Source organism: Pleurodeles waltl, chromosome 3_2 (assembly GCF_031143425.1).
Source record: "Pleurodeles waltl isolate 20211129_DDA chromosome 3_2, aPleWal1.hap1.20221129, whole genome shotgun sequence".
Taxonomy (NCBI): Eukaryota; Metazoa; Chordata; class Amphibia; order Caudata; family Salamandridae; genus Pleurodeles; species Pleurodeles waltl.
Window position 1 is genome coordinate 51,593,152 of NC_090441.1, and position 17,637 is coordinate 51,610,788.

At 43.5% G+C, this 17,637-nt stretch overlaps 1 protein-coding gene across 4 annotated transcripts in view; it reads right to left on the minus strand.

Annotated features, from left to right (window-relative positions):
• AP2B1 (adaptor related protein complex 2 subunit beta 1) overlaps positions 1 to 17,637 on the minus strand; it is a 347,393-nt gene that overhangs the window by 42,862 nt on the left and 286,894 nt on the right. For all 4 annotated transcript variants that reach the window (XM_069226745.1, XM_069226742.1, XM_069226741.1 and 1 more), the window contains 2 exons: positions 15,925 to 16,070; positions 1,003 to 1,132 (listed from right to left, as the gene is read on the minus strand). In XM_069226745.1, the coding sequence (XP_069082846.1) occupies positions 1,003 to 1,132; positions 15,925 to 16,070 (276 nt within the window). The remainder of the gene's footprint in view (positions 1 to 1,002; positions 1,133 to 15,924; positions 16,071 to 17,637) is intronic.

Consider the following 17,637-nt stretch of genomic DNA (forward strand, 5'->3'; position numbering starts at 1 on the left):
GTTATCAATAACCTGTAAATGTCTGATCCTTTCAGGTGGTGATAAGAAGTGCATAATATTTTAATCCTTGGATTGGTCATGTAAACTGCTGTAGTTGACAACTTACGTTAGTACTAGGTATTGACTGACAAACCAAAGTGATTAAAAAAATGACAGGACACAGAAGCCAAATCACATGGAGAAAGGAAATGTCAGGGGAGGGTACATGAAATACCAGGAAGGCACCAGACACGAAGACTGGAAATGTCAATACTCTGAGATGGAAGAACAGAAATTTCAAGGCACCAGACAAAGATGAAGGGAAAGTTATAAACAAAGCAGCCATGGGGCACAAGGCTACTGAAACTGTGGGACAAAAAGCAGCCGATGTAGTACACAGAGAAATGAAAAGAGAAAATAAAAACATGCTACAGAGCAGAATGAAAATGGTAGAGATTAAAAGTACTAGCCGAAGATGGCAAAAAATGCCTGACACTGAAAGCAGGGAGCACTGCTTGACAAGACACAAATCACAGAAACAGGTGACAAGCAGATGTCCCAGGAATAAAGGGAAAAGTAAAGGAGAGAAAATAATGACATACAGCAGAGACAGTAAATGTAAGAAACAGATTGACAAAGAGGGCAAGAACCGTAATTGGTCAAATGAAATACATGATTATGTCCCCTGAGACAAAATTTTACTAAAAGGATACAATGGAGAAAATGCAAACTTTCTCAAAATAGAGGTTAGCACCTCTTTTTTTTTTTTTTTTTAAAGTGTTTTTAAATCATTTTCCAATATAACAAACAATTATTACAATGCTTATGTAGTGAAGTATAATGAGACAGTCATGTAATCCAGCACATTAAAGGCTACTTCTTCTAAATAACTGCCAGCCATAGAAACATAGCTGGAAAAGAAGTGAAACTGTTCCACTTTCTCAATTAATGTACCATAGCTCCGCATTTAACCTTCTTTCTTAAAAGTACATCTTTCACTCCATGCATCATCGTCCCCATTACCTGGAGATTGTTGAGTGGCTCCATCTTCATGACAGGTCCCAGAGTATTAAGAGGGAGTGAAATATCAATGCTCTGGTTTGGCATTAATGGGGTGTGGATTGCAAGTGGAGTGCTGGGGATAACGCCAAAACTGAATAGAGGGCACAAAGAGAGAAAGATTATGGTATGCGTTAGCAATATTTATCCAAATAAACAAAGATGTGATTCCAACCACTAGCAGCGTAACCTGCACAAAACTTTTTTTCAACAACTCTTTTTATTGATTTTGCAATTTAAACTAGAACAGTACAGTGCAAGATGTGACAAATCCAACATACATTTTCTTCCTAGGAGAGATACCTATTCAGTTACAGGTATATGATACAACTTACGTGTCAGAGTTAGCGACATATCACTCCATGCGATGCAGTGACACAATGTAACCAAGTCATGTATACCACCGACATAAAAGAGGTCCGAAGTGGACACAGTTGGTTGTCTTGACAATTGCAACTCAAAATAATCGCATCAATCATCCCTCTGTATCAGTGCTAGTCTCAGGGACCGAGGCCACATCATTTGTAAAGCACTCCAACATGCCACGCCATCAAATCTATTGTTAACCCGCCATCAGTACCTGACAAACACATATGCTGTTCTTCTGCTACTACCCATTCCAGAAGATCCCGCAGCCAGTGAGCAACCAAGGGTCTCTTGGAGCTCATACATCCTAAGGCTAACCCTTCGTTTAGCCAGCGTAAGTGCCAGCTGTGCAAGTTTGTGCGGTATCTTCCACCCTCTGGGCTTAACCACCACTCCAAGTAGACAGGCCAACGGGGTCAGGGCAATCTCCAGGCCCGTAGCTTCCACAACCTTAGGGTCCCCCGCCCTTCAAAACAGCTGTGCTCCCTCACAGGACCACGCTAAGTGGAGAAAGGAGGCATCTCTCTCGTCACAGTGGTTGCACCTGGCCCCCCTAGCAGAGTCCATCTTCTTCAGGTGATGCAGTGTTGCATATGTGTGACGCACAAAACTAAAGTGTAGGAGCTTGAATCTATTGTTGCATGAGACAGTTGTTCAAGCAGTAATGTCTTAGCCTAATCCGCGTCCGTCACTGGGTCTCCCAATTTCACTCCCATGGCTCGATGTGCAGCACAGGTTTTTTTGATCCATGTCCTCCTGAAGTGCCCTTTAGAATAGAGTAATCAAATGTCTCCCAAATCATACCACAACTCCTGTACAGCACTTTTGAGTTTAGCATAGTGCAAGAAACTGCCCTGGCCCAGTTCAAACTCTTCCCGTGCTTCCTGATATGAAAAGACTCCCCTGCAACCAGACAGTCTCCTGCTCTCCATTGTTCCATAGACATCTGATCTTCTATTGCCCGGAACGGAGTTAAATCCCAGAATTTTAACTCCTGATCAAAGGGAGTGCGACACAGTACCCTCCTAACCACCTGTTGCCATATCATCCCACTAGTATGCACTAGATACAGGACCGCCCGCTCCAAACAACCGCCTCTTATCAGGATCCTGGCTAGTGTGTCAGTGCCAAGCATTCCACCCAAAAGTCACTTCTCCCATGTTTTCGTCTCAACCAGCCACTTTGAGGCATGTTGAAGGTGTTCTGTGTAATAGCATAGCCTAATATCTGGGACAGCCAACCCACCCTCCTCCAGGTCCTGTTGAAGTGTGGATAAGGCCACCCAGCTACGGCACCCGGCCCAAACAAGAGAGATCAACAGGCTACATAGGCAAGCAAATAACTGAAAGGTCAGTGGGAACAGCGAATTTTGCACCAGGTAGAGACAACGCTGGAGAAAAAACATCCTGGCAAATGCTGCTCTGCCCATAACAGATAGCGGCAACTTATTCCACAACAAGACTGAGCGTTCCAAACCTAACATAACCCTTCTACATTCAGCATTTTATACGCTGCCTCGGTAAGGGTGACTCAGATGCCTAGGTAATAAAAGAGATTACATAGGTGGATTGGCCCACCCGAATCTCCCAGATGTCCATCTCCCTACAAAGCAACAGAGTCAACGACTCCATTGCCAAGGCAAAAAGTAGGGGCAAGAGGGGACACACTTGTCTAGTTCCCCTGCCCACTACCCAGGAGTCCGAGGGCTCACCACCTACTCGCACACACGCAATGGGGTCAGTGTAAAGTAAACATACCCAAGCACAAAAACTGGGGCCAAATCCCATCACCTGTCGTACGGCCATCAGATATCTCCACTCAACGGTATTGAAGGTCTTTTCAAGGTCTATAGACAGCAGTGCCATCTCCTGTGCCACATCCATGGTTTCATTCAAGACATGGGACAGATGACGTAAGTTAAAGGCCATACTTCGGGCCGGTGTAAAACCGCACTGGCCCTCATGAACCAAATCTTGAACAACCCCTCTACGCCCCCTCCCCAAATCTGGTGGCTAATATCTTGCAAAGGAGTTTGACATCACTAATTAGGATTGTGAGTGGCCTATAAGAGGAGGGATCACTCTGGTCTCCACCAGGTTTGAGCATAAGGCATCGATTCAGCCAAGATACCATTCTCACAGGCCTCCCGGAAAACCTCCAACAGCTTCTCCCAGAGGAGGGCGGAAGATGCTTGGTAAAATTAAACAGAGTAGCCATCCCCCACTAGGGGCTTCGGACTTTTGTAACGCAGTTATAACTGTACCCACCTCCTCCAGCATGATTTCTTTCAGTTCCCTCAAACTGGTGGAGCTCTAACCTCTGTAGGAACCACTGTATAGACTCATCAGGCCCCAGGGGGCCAGCTCGGGATACTTTTTTAAAAACGTTCGATCAATACAGCTAAAATGTTCCTTCAACTTGTAACCAGTACTCCTAACGGGTGTCTAATATGCAATATTGGGGGGCTGGGGAGGGGGGGAAACCATCTCACCTTTCAGTATCCATGCTAACAATCTGCCTGACTTATCCCCCTCCCTGTGCTGTCTCTGACCATAAGTCCTAAGTGTTAACTTGTCCAGTGTCTACCAACTTCTACTTACTTTCCTGCTTATGCAAAGGTGGTCTCTTCGCCCTTCAAGAGTAAACAATTCAAGACACTGCACATCTGCCAGTTGCCCCTCCAGCTCCTTGAGGTCACGTTCTAATTGTCTACAAACCATACACATGGTTCCTATACAGGTTCCCCTCCACCCCCCCAACTACCTTCAGTGCCTCCCATTCAATTGCCCTGGTTGTCATGGTTCCCCAATTCACTTCCAAGTAATTTGTTATAGAGGTAGCTAATGTCTCCCAACAGGCACTGTTGATCAGAAGATCTTGTGGCATGGGCCAACATCTTGCCACCCTGCTGCCCAGGCCCCAACCGAATCGCAAAAGTACAGGGGCATGATCAAAAAAGAATCTCCCCAAATGTGTCACCTCTGTCACATGAGAGCGGTCCAAGACACCCAACAGGAAACGGTATGTGCTGTGTCTTTGGAGTGGCATGTATATTCCCTGCCTTCTGGGTGTAGTTTCCTCCAGCCATCCCACAGTCCCAAATTGGTCATAACTGAAGTAAGGGAACTCACCATTAGCGGCTTAGTAACTTATGCCGATCCCAAGCCCCCCCCCACCCCCCACCCCCAATATAGTGTCATAAAAGGAGCGATCATCACTGTTTGGTGCATGAATGTTTAGTATTGTGATGGGTTCCCCATCCAATGTACCCTGCAGGAGGAAATACCGTCCTTGCACATCCGCCTCACTGTAGGTGTGTCTGAAAAGAACGCCAGGCAACACCCATCCTGCCACTCCCCAAGGATAGGAGGACTATGACGCTGAAAACAATTGGCCCCTGGACTTATCGGCTGATTTCCGGGAGTCATCACCCAGTCAGTCAGTCAGTCAAAATAACTTTATTCGGCGTGTTGCCATAAAAGTACACATGCATACATAAAAGTCATCATAAAATACAATACTTATTACATCATTCGAAGGCAAATCTATAAAATCTAAGCTTACCGCCTAAACTTGCTAAATCGGTATAAAATAATAAATACTTATAAAATCGTATATAGCAATAAGACAATATCTAGTATCTCGCAATAAATAATCACATTACCAATTCATATCGGTTTCTAATGGTGATAGAGGATTTGATAAAACTAAGAATAGAACTGCACATTTGTTTGGATGAGAGGCTTTGAATGGCAAACAATCCTTCTTTATAAGAAAAAGTGTGCAAATTGCGCAAAATAGGTAATAAAAAGGTTTTCCTAGGAGCTGAGTAAAGTGTACAAAATAAAATAAAATGGCAAGTACTTTGTTTTGAAAAGTTATCACAAGGGCATGGCGGTAGTGTTTTTTCCCACACGCATTTTGTCGGAAACGCCACTCTAAAATGGATCATATTAAATCTAAAAAGTACGAGTAAAGAATATAGAGAAGGGATCGGGAACCAAACAAAATAAGGTTCTAACAAGTCCGATGATGGAATTTGTACATATGAATTAAAAGAACTCAATTTCTCTGCCGCTTGATATCTAAGGTTCATAACATGCTCTTTGTGTCTGAGTTTAACAATTTATTTCGCATTGGCGGGCAGAAGCTATGGTTTGAAATACATAAACTCCAAGTCCAAGTTTCGAAAACCATTATGAACAAAATTTAGCCATGGAATTTTGTTGCAATTTGTTAATGAAATACAGTCTTTTACACAATCGTGTGTTAAAGTAGCCGCCGGATTTGACCATACTTTTATCCATAACAGAAGGGGGGCAATATCTATCAAATCAGTAATGTAGCGGATTCCCAGCTCCTCATGGCATAAAATATTCGCTGTGTTCTTAGGTACCATAAGTAACCGATGAAGGAATTTATTCTCTGCCAGCTGTAAAATGCTTGGACTGGTATATCTCTAGAGGCCACCCCCGTAGATCGCCGCCGAGACACATTTAGAATTGTAGAGCGTGATGATCTGGTGGACCGGTCTATGCCCTAATCTATGGGCAAAGCGGAAGATTGCCTCAGCATTTCTTTCCAATTGTTGGAGCTTAAAATTCAAGTGGAATTTCCATGACAGAGTGGAAATTATATACAGGCCTAGATAGCAAAAGTCTTTTACCTTTGTTAAGGTGCTCCCCCCCATTATAAAACATTTGGTGCAAGTGTTTTTAGGACCGCAAGTCATGACGTGTGACTTTTTAAAGTTGGCTTTCAAATCAAGCTCTCGTGTATGTGTTAAAAAAAGATCCAGAAGGGTCTGTAGACCATTGGCCGTACGGGCAATTAAAACGGCGTCATTGGCATATAATAAAATTGGCAATTGTCTAAAACTCATCCTTGGGAAATCCACTAGCCATTTATGTACAGTGGAATAAAAAAGGTGCCAGAGTGCAGCCCTGTCTAACACCCCGATTGGATGCAAGGGGATGAGACCTTTCACCATGTTGTCCAAACTGGATTATAATAGAAAGGTCAGAGTATAAGCGTTTAATCAAATCCAACAAATCTTGCTCAATCTCCATTGAATCCATTATATCACACAGTTTTGCTCTATTCACCATATCAAATGCACTGGACAGATCTATGAAGGCTAAGTGGATAGGTTCCCTTTTTGCAATAACATATTTGCTAAGGATAAGATGTAGATTTAGGGCCTGATCCACTATGCCTTATCCAGGCCTAAACCCATATTGAATTGGCGATAGAATGTTTGTCCTTACAACCCAATCCTCAAGCCGGGTCAAAATGACACTCCCCAGGATCTTTGCTGTGGAGTCAATGAGAGAGATGGGTCTATAGCAAAAGGGGTCAAGCCTATTACCCTTTTTGAATATCGGGACGATTATTGCCATTAACCATGAAGAGGGGATAGCACTTTGAATAGCACTGTTTAAAACATTTGTGATTAGTGGAACCCACAGATCAGGTAGAGATTTAAATAAGTCCACCGGTACCCCGTCGGGGCCGGAGGCTTTCCTTAGTTTCATTTTAGTTATTGCTGCACTGATCTCGTGTGCCTCAAGTGAAATGACGCTCTTAATTGGAATAAGGGTAGCCGAACATGGGAGGCCACGTGCCTCCCCTCCATAATTGGGATTGTTTGCGGATTGAAATACAGATGAAAAATGGTCTACCCAAACTCCCTCTGGTATCAGACAGTCATCGTCCCTATTTACCTTTCCTGAGAAATATGGGTGATTAACCACCTTCCAAAATTGAGAGGATCCCGTAATTCCGTGGCTGCCACGAGATCTTCCCATAGTCATCACCCATCATGTGTATTTCCTGCAAACAGGCTATCTGTATCTTATGCCGTTGAAGAAAGGAATGACTCTCTATTTTGTGGACCGTTGTACACTCCTCCATCTGCCAACATTTCCCCACTCTTACCTATGTAGGTAGGAGAGGTTCTCACAAAAAAATTCCCAAATCTCAGTTACCTCTGCACTGTAACCAGAACGAACAGGTCCACCCCTATAACAAACAGTGAGACTGACCTTCCAACACCTCCTCACCCCTGCAATGGAAGGAGAAGCAACCATTGAAACAGTCTGCATACCAGAACGTACACAACAAAAAAACAAAAAAAAACATTCCCACCCTGGATAAACAGTATCACAGGAACAACAATACACACTGCAAATCCATGTGATAATATCTTGCCAGTCCTGACAGCCTAAACTCAAATCTCCTGGAACTGAGCCTACCACTGCATTGGAGGAAGCAATCCCCACCCTGTAGTTTACGTTGTGTCTGCTCTACAGTCATTTCAATACCCGAGAAAAGCAGTAACTGCACTCAATGAAGTAACACAATGAGTTTGCCAAAGAATGCCCTCCCTCCACCTGGTCCCGTGAACCTCCACAAAACTTAAGATGACCTGCTCATATTGCACAGGACCATTTTATTCACACACAGAAGCACAGCTTAATGTATAGTGTCATATACCTGACTAAGCACATGACAGAGAAGTCCAAGATAACAGATTGAGGGATAACAAACTAACAATTCCCAGCCTTGTCCCACTCCACCACAAACAAGTGAACATGTCCTCAAGAGTGGAAAAGAAGCCCAGACCCAAAACCATTTAAACTTGTGGCTTCTTTATTCACAACGCTCATATTTTGGCCACTGAGGGTCAGCTATAAAACTACTGTTTACGGAAGAGGAGAAAGATCTATGGAAACTGAACTACAATTGACTGCACTTTTCCACTGGTTACACAGAAAAGCTAATTGTGCTGCATTTTGCCATTCATGCCTACACTGTTGAGATCATGACATCCCAATGACTCCATTCTACGGCAGACACAAAGAATAAACATCACCAAGCGGGCAGGGCTAGGGAATTGTGAATGGAGCATAGACGAACAAGTTACTCACCTTCATTGGAGCCCTTTCTAGTGGCTATTCTAACAACTGAAACTTCACCTTATGTCAAGGGCCGGAGGCAAGAATGGGTTTGAAAAACTCTTTACACGGCTTGTAAGTGTCAGCAGGTGGTGCAAACAGTTTCTGTTGTGACACTGTCCCAACAGCAGTGCTGCATAAAAGTGCCAACCCTGCATTCTTGTCAGTTTATTCAATGACATTTTCCGCACTCTCAGAGGCGGAGTGTAACTGAGAAAATGGAGAATACTGACACTAAGTGTGTATCCTAACTGGGAACATAATTGCTTCAAAAAGTTTGCTTCACATAATGCAGAGAAGAGTGGGCAGTGAGGAACGGCTGTTTGAGTATTCACCAGAAGGAACACTTTCCTTCCACTGGGCACTTTCACCATACATTCCTCACCTTGTCATTCAATATCAAAGCAGTTCTCTTTACAGAGCAGGTTCTACCGAATGGACTTTAAACCAGGACCAAGGGGGCAAGATGACACCTCCCTGCAGACCAGAGATTCAATACAGTAGTGCCTGGTGAATGGTTTGCCAATGGGTGGCTTGACAGATGTTCAAACAGGAACATTCCATGGCAGAGTCCTAGTTGCAGCCTTTGCCCTTGTGGAAGGAGCCTGAAGCGGCCATAGGAGGGTCCTTTTTGTCCAAGGCATAACACAGCTGTATGGAAAAGCCAATCCTTTGTGACAGGGTCCGTTTTTGGCCTATCTCTCCTTTCTTCGCACCAGTGAATACGACACAGAGATACATTTTCACTCAGTGCTCCTTAGCCCCATCAATGGGGAAACTAAGGGCCCACTTAGGATCCAAAAGGTTTAGCTTTTCCATCTACTTTAAGGAATGTGGTGGAGAGAAGAACGCTGGGAGCATGGTTCACTGACCCACATGAAAGGGAGATACCACTTTTTTGGAAGAAAAATTGCAAGTGTACTAGTTCCAATTGGTCTTGAAAAAAGGTGAGTACCAATAAGTGTGTACCGATAATGCTTGTAACTCACTGACTCGATGAGCAGAAGTGATAGCAATGAGAAATAAGGTCTTCAGTGTTAACAATCACAGGGTACAACTGTGTAGAGGCTCCTAGGGAGCACACATCGGAAACAAAAGGCCCAAATGAAAATCCCACAGCAGGGCGCACAGGAAAACATGTGTGTAAGTCCTTTAAATAATGCATCACAATGGGTGGTTTGAAAAAAGAGAGCTTGTCAGTCTAATGCAGGAAAGCAAACAGTCCCCACAGCAAAATCTTGCTTGGCCAAAAGTAAAACAAACAGAAGGGCACCATACAGCTTAGCCTATAGAGGATAAACATGCCTCTACTTCCACAAGATGAAATATTAAGACCAACAGCCAAAATAAACATGGTGGATGGTTGGATAGGCACCAAAAAGCACATCCATCTCCACAAATGGAAGATCAAATCCCCTGAGATTGCTCCGCTTAATTCCATACATGGAAGTGTAGATTTTGAAGCTTCAGATGCAGGATCCTGCCTTGTTGCTTGGACAGCAGATCCTCCAGTAGAAGAAGTTGAAGTGGAGAGGATATGCTGAGATTCAGGCCGAGTAACAGAACCACCAAGCTCCGTTCTTCACTATCAAAATGAATTGAGCCTGGTCCTACTTGACATTTGTTTTAGGACACGCGGGATCAGTGGCACAGGATGTAATGGGTAAAGGAGGTCTGAGCCCCAATGAAGAAAGAACATGTCTCCTAGGGATCCTCAAGGAGGAAACCCCAGGGCACAAATGGCTGGGCTTTGAATTCTCTCTGAGGTAGCCAACAGATGTACCATGGGTGTGCTCTACTGGGCAAAAATGCCCTGTGCCACCTCTGGCTGCAGAAGTCACTCATGATCCACAATATGACTCCTACTGAGTTTTTCTGCTGAGGGAATTCACTATGTGACAGTGAAAAAGGTCCTGTGAGGTTCAAGACACTGCCTCAAAGACTCTAGGAAAACAAGCAGAGGACGCCACTCTTTCCTGCTTGTTGCAGTTCTATTTGGTGGTTGTTTCTTTTCATTCAGACTTGGACTCAACTGTGCCTGAAAAAAGGTGTAAAACCTTGAGGGCCAGCTGGTTGACATGCAATTCCTAAAGCCTGATGGCGGCAAATGCTTTGCATTCGAGGGAAGCAGATGTTGCACACTCACACTCAAAATATGCACTGGCTTTAAATGCAGTCCACCGCAAAGCTATCAAGAAAAACACTGAACGTAATCCCAAATGCAAAATTATTTTTACTCAGTCTGCCACCCGACCCTATTTCCAGGTACAAATAGGAAAGAAAAAGATGCGAGAGTAACGGTAATTATGTTGGCTCCTCCTTTCACTGTCAAGGGAATGTACCTGTTGATCGCTGTTGCTCAGATCTAGTGCATGTACTGGCTTCTGTAAGAGTAATGAACAAGCACCGCTCGGTTGTACAACCCTAACTAGACAACATGCATGAGCCAAAATACCACTGGCGATTACACGCTACCTTATGTTGTTTGCTAAAAAGTGTTTCAGTCCTTTCAACAGGACCTTTTGGATCGGATTCTCATTCACATTTTTTTACCTTTAAGTCTACAAAATACAGAGTTTAGAGGGCTGTATCTGGGTAAAACCAATTATTCCCGGTCGGCATTACCCACTGCACTCGTCAAGGACCGGATTCTGATCTCTACCACATCAAGACTCAATGTGGGCTGATGAGGTCAGCAGCTCCTCGATTGTCTCTTTTGTAGACAATGATCCTACAGAGCTCTTCTTGCTAAATAAATGTAACAAAAGTAGTTTACTTTTTGTATAACTTGAAGATACGAAATATGTTTAATCTGTTCTTTAGGAGCAGCCCGCGTCAGTTTCCAGCTCTGTCCTTCCGTGGGACTTCACAGCCTGTCCCCGTTTACAGCCCAAACTATGGAAGCTCACCGACCACTGGTGGGGAATATTAGTGTTAATTGTTACACCTCTTGTACCGTCGAGCTGCATTGTCTTACATGCGCTTGATACACAACCCGATCTGGCAATATTACACGAAAGAGATTTACGATATGGTATACAGAAGCGACGGGCTCTACAAAAACAGAGGCTAAGCCAAGAAGCAAATGGAATAGGCACCTCTTCTACAGTCACAAACATGGATGCAGGCTCCCGGCGCCTCACCCCTGGGCCTCAAGGACACAGAAGCCGCCTGCCAAGGCTTACGAGAGGGGGTTTGAGCATCAGCAAACATCTGCTGACTGGCTTTCGGATCAGCTGCACAGAGCTCGGGGTCGCCAAGCATTATTTAAAATTAAATACTACTAAAACATTCTGCGTTGAATTATTTAAATAAAGAAAATAAAAGTTGTGGCGATCTCTGCCTGCTGTTAAGGGATTTCAGTTTTGGCATCAGCTACTCTAGCCTCTCGGCCCGGTCTCCGCACTGAAGGAATGCTAGATGAGGCAGCCTGCAGTGCGGATGTCCGGGGCCAGTGTCAGCTCAGTGAAATGAGAGTTTAGAGAGAATGAGGCCGAAGCGGCAGCCGTGCCAGCTGCCCCAGAGCTATTGTTAGAATCGCCAGTAAGGAAGGCAGTCTGCACTGCTGGAGATGGAGAAAAGCCACTGGTACAACAAGCAGACTGAATTATCACACATTCTAGCGCTCCCCTCGCCTTAGTTCTGTAGGACACACGTCACTGACATTAAATACAAAAAGAGGCGGACTATACACCCAAGAGGAAGCTCGTGTGCACTGCACGGTCAGTAGAATGTTCACATTCAGCTCTGTGTGATGAAAGGAGCACAAATGGCTAGATAGCCACAACGACAAACTGAGCAGGAAATGGTGCACAGAAGGAAAGTGCTCTCACATGCCATGTTATGTATTTTTAACCACTGCAATGATTTTCTGTTGGATATGTGACTGGGTAGTTAGCGTGGACCTCAAAGGCGCTTATCTGATGTTCTTACTATTTACTCCTCACAGCAGATTCCTGCAATTATATTGAGAGGGAAGGTGTTTGATTGAACAGGCCTTCCCTTTCAGCCTCTCCTTGGCTCCTTTATGCTTTGTCACACTGATAAAACCAGTGATGGGGTTGTAAGCACCAGGGGAATAAGCCAACAATGTATAGGGATAAAAATTTTTTTTAAGTGAGTAGACCAATAAACTTTTCAAAACTATATATCCCTAGCAATGAACCCCCAGAAGTGGGGGTTGTAAATCAACATCCATAAGTCTGACTTGACTCGTGTGGTTCACGACCTTCCTAGGGGTTCACAGTAGACTCAGTGTTGGCAATACTGAGACATCCCCAGATGATGATTATCACAAGTAGCTGAAGTGGGTCCTAATAAAGAATATGCTTTTATCTTTGTATATCAGCATGGCAAGTGGGCCTTTTGGCGCTGCCAATTCAGGGGACCCCTACATTACTGGACATCTTCAAAGATTAGAGTCTGCCCATCCGAGGAGGTGTTTTACCTATATAGACCAGAAGAGAGATTCAACAGTTGCATGATCACGTGGAGGCCCGAGACGACAGGACCATTTTGACGTAGCTCCAGTGTAGAAAGGTGACCAATTGTAACATAGTCACCCCCACTTTTTGTCTGGTATTTGATGCAGTTTTGACTCAAGTGCACTGGGTTCCTGCTAACCAGGTCCCCGGTGCCACAACTCTTTCCCTAAAACTGTTCAATTGTTCCCCAGTTGGTGATACCTTTAGCGCCCCTGATAGTCCATAGTAAATGGTATGCCTGGTACTTAGGGCATGGGTACTAAGGAAGGCTGCTAAGGGCTGCGGCATGTATTTTAGCCATTATAAGGGACTCCTCACCACACTCATGCAGACTGCCATTGCAGGCTGCGTGACATGGTGCAGACAAATGTGAAAACACGACATGGCACACATTCTGTGTGCCAAGCCTGCAGGCACTGAATGAAATATATGTAAGTCACCCCCTACAGCCGGCCTTACAGCGATAAAGCAGGGTGCATTGTGCTACAGATATGCCCCGGTGATGCTTAAGTCAATTCTTAGACATTGCAAGTGAACAGGAAAACCATCTTAATGTATATACTGGGCACTGGTCAAAACGAGTTTCCCAGCTACATAAAGGCTTAAATGAAACCTATGGTGTTTGGTATCAAAAACCTCATATTAGTAAATCAACAATGATTAAAGTGATGAATGTATTAATACATGCACCCAGAGGGTAGTTTAGAGGTATCCCCTGAAACCAGGAACTAGGCACTCTGGGACAGGGTTACACCCACTTCCCACAGGAAGTGGTCATATAGGCTGTGTAGTGACCCCAAGGGTAAGTAGCCCATTGGCTCCCCTTAGCACTCCTAAATTCAGTATTTATTTGCCCCCCCTGACACTAGGAACTCAGATTCTACTGGCCTAAAAAGAAGGCCCAACTTTAAAGCACCTCTGTACCCGGGCGCCCCAGTGCCTCCCAGGTGACCTGTTGGTGCTTCCTTGGACATTGTCACATATTTACCTTAACTCCAGAAGAATAGTCCTGCAAGTCGTTGCCAAGTAGCTGCATGCACTATATGCATCTTTTCCCATAGGATAACATTACCGCATTAAAGTCAATGCAAGTGTATTTGCTGTATACTTCAAAAATGCTACCTTAAAAAGTACTTACTGAATAACGAAGTTCGTGGTGTTAAAAAAATATATAAAAATATGTGTTATTTTTCTAAATTGGTGTGGATCTCCTTATTGAGTGCGTGTCATTTATTGCCTGTGTGTATGCAGCAAATGTCTAACACTCCCCTTCGATTAGGCTAGGCTGCTCGGCCACCCTACTGCAAATACAGCAATTGGGATTTTTAAAGAAAACCCTGTTCACTTTTAAGGGGATACCTGGACCTATAACACAGCACACCTCTTTCTGGTATACTGTATAAACAGCCAGCTTCCTACATCCAGATCATGTCAGAGTCAGAGGCAAGCTCTCTAAGATGGAGAGTAGACTATGGGAATGATGCTACATGCATAGGGCAATCAAAAGAGAACTGAACCTTCACGTCAGTTTCCTGGAATTCCAAGAGAGCTCCTTCAAAGTCAAGTGTCTGGTGGTACAAAGTATAAACTACTGGCATAGCTAGTCAAATAATATTAGCATTACTGTCTGGACAACTAGATTTTTGGGAGGAGGAGGGCTGGCAGGGATAGATATGTGCAAGGGAAGCAAAATGTAGTCATAAACTGAAACATTCAGTTCCTTTAGGAGCCCAGCAAACAGTGATCTGATACAGTGATCTGATACAGTGATGTTCAAACGGTTTGTGGACAAATGGAGCTGATAGCAGGTGGACCTGTTCATGGTGTAGAACACACTGGTTCCAATTTTTTCAGTTGGGGCCAGATCTAAAAGTAGCAGTGGACACGTTTCTCCAGAAAAGGAAGCACAAACAAATATACCTTTCACCGGTAAAAAATAAGAACGCACAGAAGGCTAACAGCTAAAGCCATGCTGCTATGGAGGTCCTAAGTGTAGTTTCCAATTTACTGGACTTTTTCTTTTATTCATCAGTCTCTCTACGCTTGTTTTAAGTGCTTCTGAGCAATTCCCTTAGTCAGCCACACCCTCGGACAATAGAAGAGGTCCTTATGTTTGACGGCATAGAGGAATACAGGAAACACTATAACCTATGCCTTTTGTTCCTCACCAAGGAAGCCTAGTCCACAAAGACCATAAAGGGATATAAATGGGCTTGGGGACGTTGATCAAGTTGGTGTCTGGGCAAGGGCCATATCTACGGCATATTCAGTGAGCGGTGCCTTGACCGCAAAGTTTTTTTTTTTTTTTAAACTTTACAGCAGTGGTGGATGTGGCTTCTATGGTAGTGTGTTCGTTTTAAAAGAGCTAAGTCCTTGCCTCCAGTCCTGACATTGAATTAAAAAAACCTGTAGACACCATGAAGACAAATGTTGATTCTTTTAAGGACAAGAGGGGAGTACAATCCCATCCAGTGGTAAGTTCTGACAATACTTACCTACCTAATGCTCACTGAGCTGTAAGCCATACACATATGGAGTGAGTTGTGCATTGTACATGGAGTGAAGTAATCGAAACGGGGACTGACGCACCCTCATGAAGATAATTATTTTCAAGAGGAGCAATGTGAGTTATTATTTTTTTCTTTCAGATTCGTGCAGAAACAGGACTGGTAGGTGTAAGGAATGAGAATCTACATATTGATAGTTTTGGCATTTTAAGCTAAGAAGAGAATTACAATCTAAAAGTTCCTTCCTGATAGATTCATCGAGAAAGAGGACCTTTGTGGTTTTACTGCAAGAGTGAAAACAGAGGCGTGTGGAGAGGAATGCTAGAACTGTAGTGAGTTTGTCAAGCTAACTTCATTGAAGCAGCAGGGTTCACCACACCATCCGTCGAGTAAGGGGATACAGACACCAAGATCTTTCATAATCGAGACAGTGAAAGTGACTGAGCTCATTCTCTGGAAGAAAATCCTCAGCATTTAACTCCCAACCTTGAACTCGGCTGCAAATGCAGTTGCTTGACAAACATCAGCGGAATGACGCCCTTTCATCAGGTTCGCTTCAGCTGTGTCGCTCACCTGTTCTTGTTGAACTGGATAGCAAAGTCAGACATATGTTGCAGGGCCTTGTTTGTGAAGTTCATGTCCATGTAGATGTGACCCTGCCGGTGTGAGAAAGTACCAGAAATCTCCAATCCCTTTGCTTTCACTGCAGGCAGCCAAACCTGCAAGAGAGATGGTATATTAATTTGTATCAGTATCATGGGAGATCCTGGAAAAATACATCACAAAGAGAAAACGAAATAAAAAGGAAATTGCACAAAGTGTGATAAGACAACGTGGAAGTGAGGAAAAGAAAAATATAAAGAAGAGAGCGTGAGCACAAAGGTGAGAAAAGTGAAGAGAATACAAGAAATATGTGGACCTACTAAGAAAGGCCTACATAGTGAAGATCACTCAAGACTTGAGATAACACAAGAAATTGACAGAAACCACTATCAAGGGAGGGAAAGAGATAAAAGCTGCCAATCCTGCTCACAATTTCAATCATAACGAAACAGAGAATTTGTTGAATATTACTTTTGACCTAAGCAGGTCAAATCTTTGACAAACATGCAAATATGCAGGGAATGTCTTCAAGTGTATGCTGTGTAAAGAAGGTAACAATTTTAGGGGAGAACCTAAATCTGAAGAAACAATGGTGAAACTTTCTGAATTTTATTCTAATAATAATAATTCAAACTGGAGTCACTTATAAGTATACATTTTAAAAACAATGAATGTTTAGAAATCCCGATAAATGAACCAGGAAGGGTGTTTGAGCAGCGTCCACTATCGTTCCTCATCCTACGTCAGGGTCTGTCCAGATGCCAGTGTCTGTACTCTCACCATTTCCTCCACCCTGCTGTACTATTTTTTGCCTCGAAATATCATACACATGCTCGCCTCATTCTTATTCAGGAGAAAACCTTCAAAGGCCATGGCCGGGTGGCCTCCCTGCAAAAACTCGCTATGCAATACCCGAGTCAGTGCCAACAGTTTGTTACCTTACACTGATAACACTGGGGCCATACCACCTTGGTTAGTCATTCCTCCTCCCTTCACGATGTATCAATATATTTTTTATATGCCAAAAAATCATGCAAAAAAGTCGTGTTTGTCTGAAATCATCAGGCAATCAAGCATTCCACATTTTCCACAGAAAGTCTAAGCCAGAGAACATCTGACTTGCAATACATCAGAAATAAGGACAAGTTACTTACCTTTAATCCTAGCTCTTTTCCAGGAGAATGTCCATCAAAGTCATAAGCACTGAATATGCCTGCACATGTGTGGGGACCCTGGAGCATATAAAATATATCTAATATATTTTATATGCATAACATACATCTATGCAGCCTATGTTTAATGGCTAAAAATGCCAAATTAACATTGAGTTTTCCTTTAATAAACCTCTTACCAGACTCAAGCATTTCTGTAAATCAGAAAGAGAGGGCATAAGGTGCAAAAGGGAATACAACGGCACTGTTAGCCAATAGGCGGCATTAAAAGCATAACAAGGAAATAATGGCACTGTATCCAACCATGCCCCATAGGAGACTGTTAGGTGACTGTTAGGTCAGTTCTTTTTTCCCGGCTCATTCATTAAGAATCCCATAGCATTGGCTCTACAGTTTTTTACTTTTTCCCTTCCCTTCCAAAACACAAACAATTCTCTTCACTTGACGGTTTTTAAAGCCTTGTGTGCTTTAAACTATTTTTCTAACAGGAAAATATTTTTTCTTTTTTTCA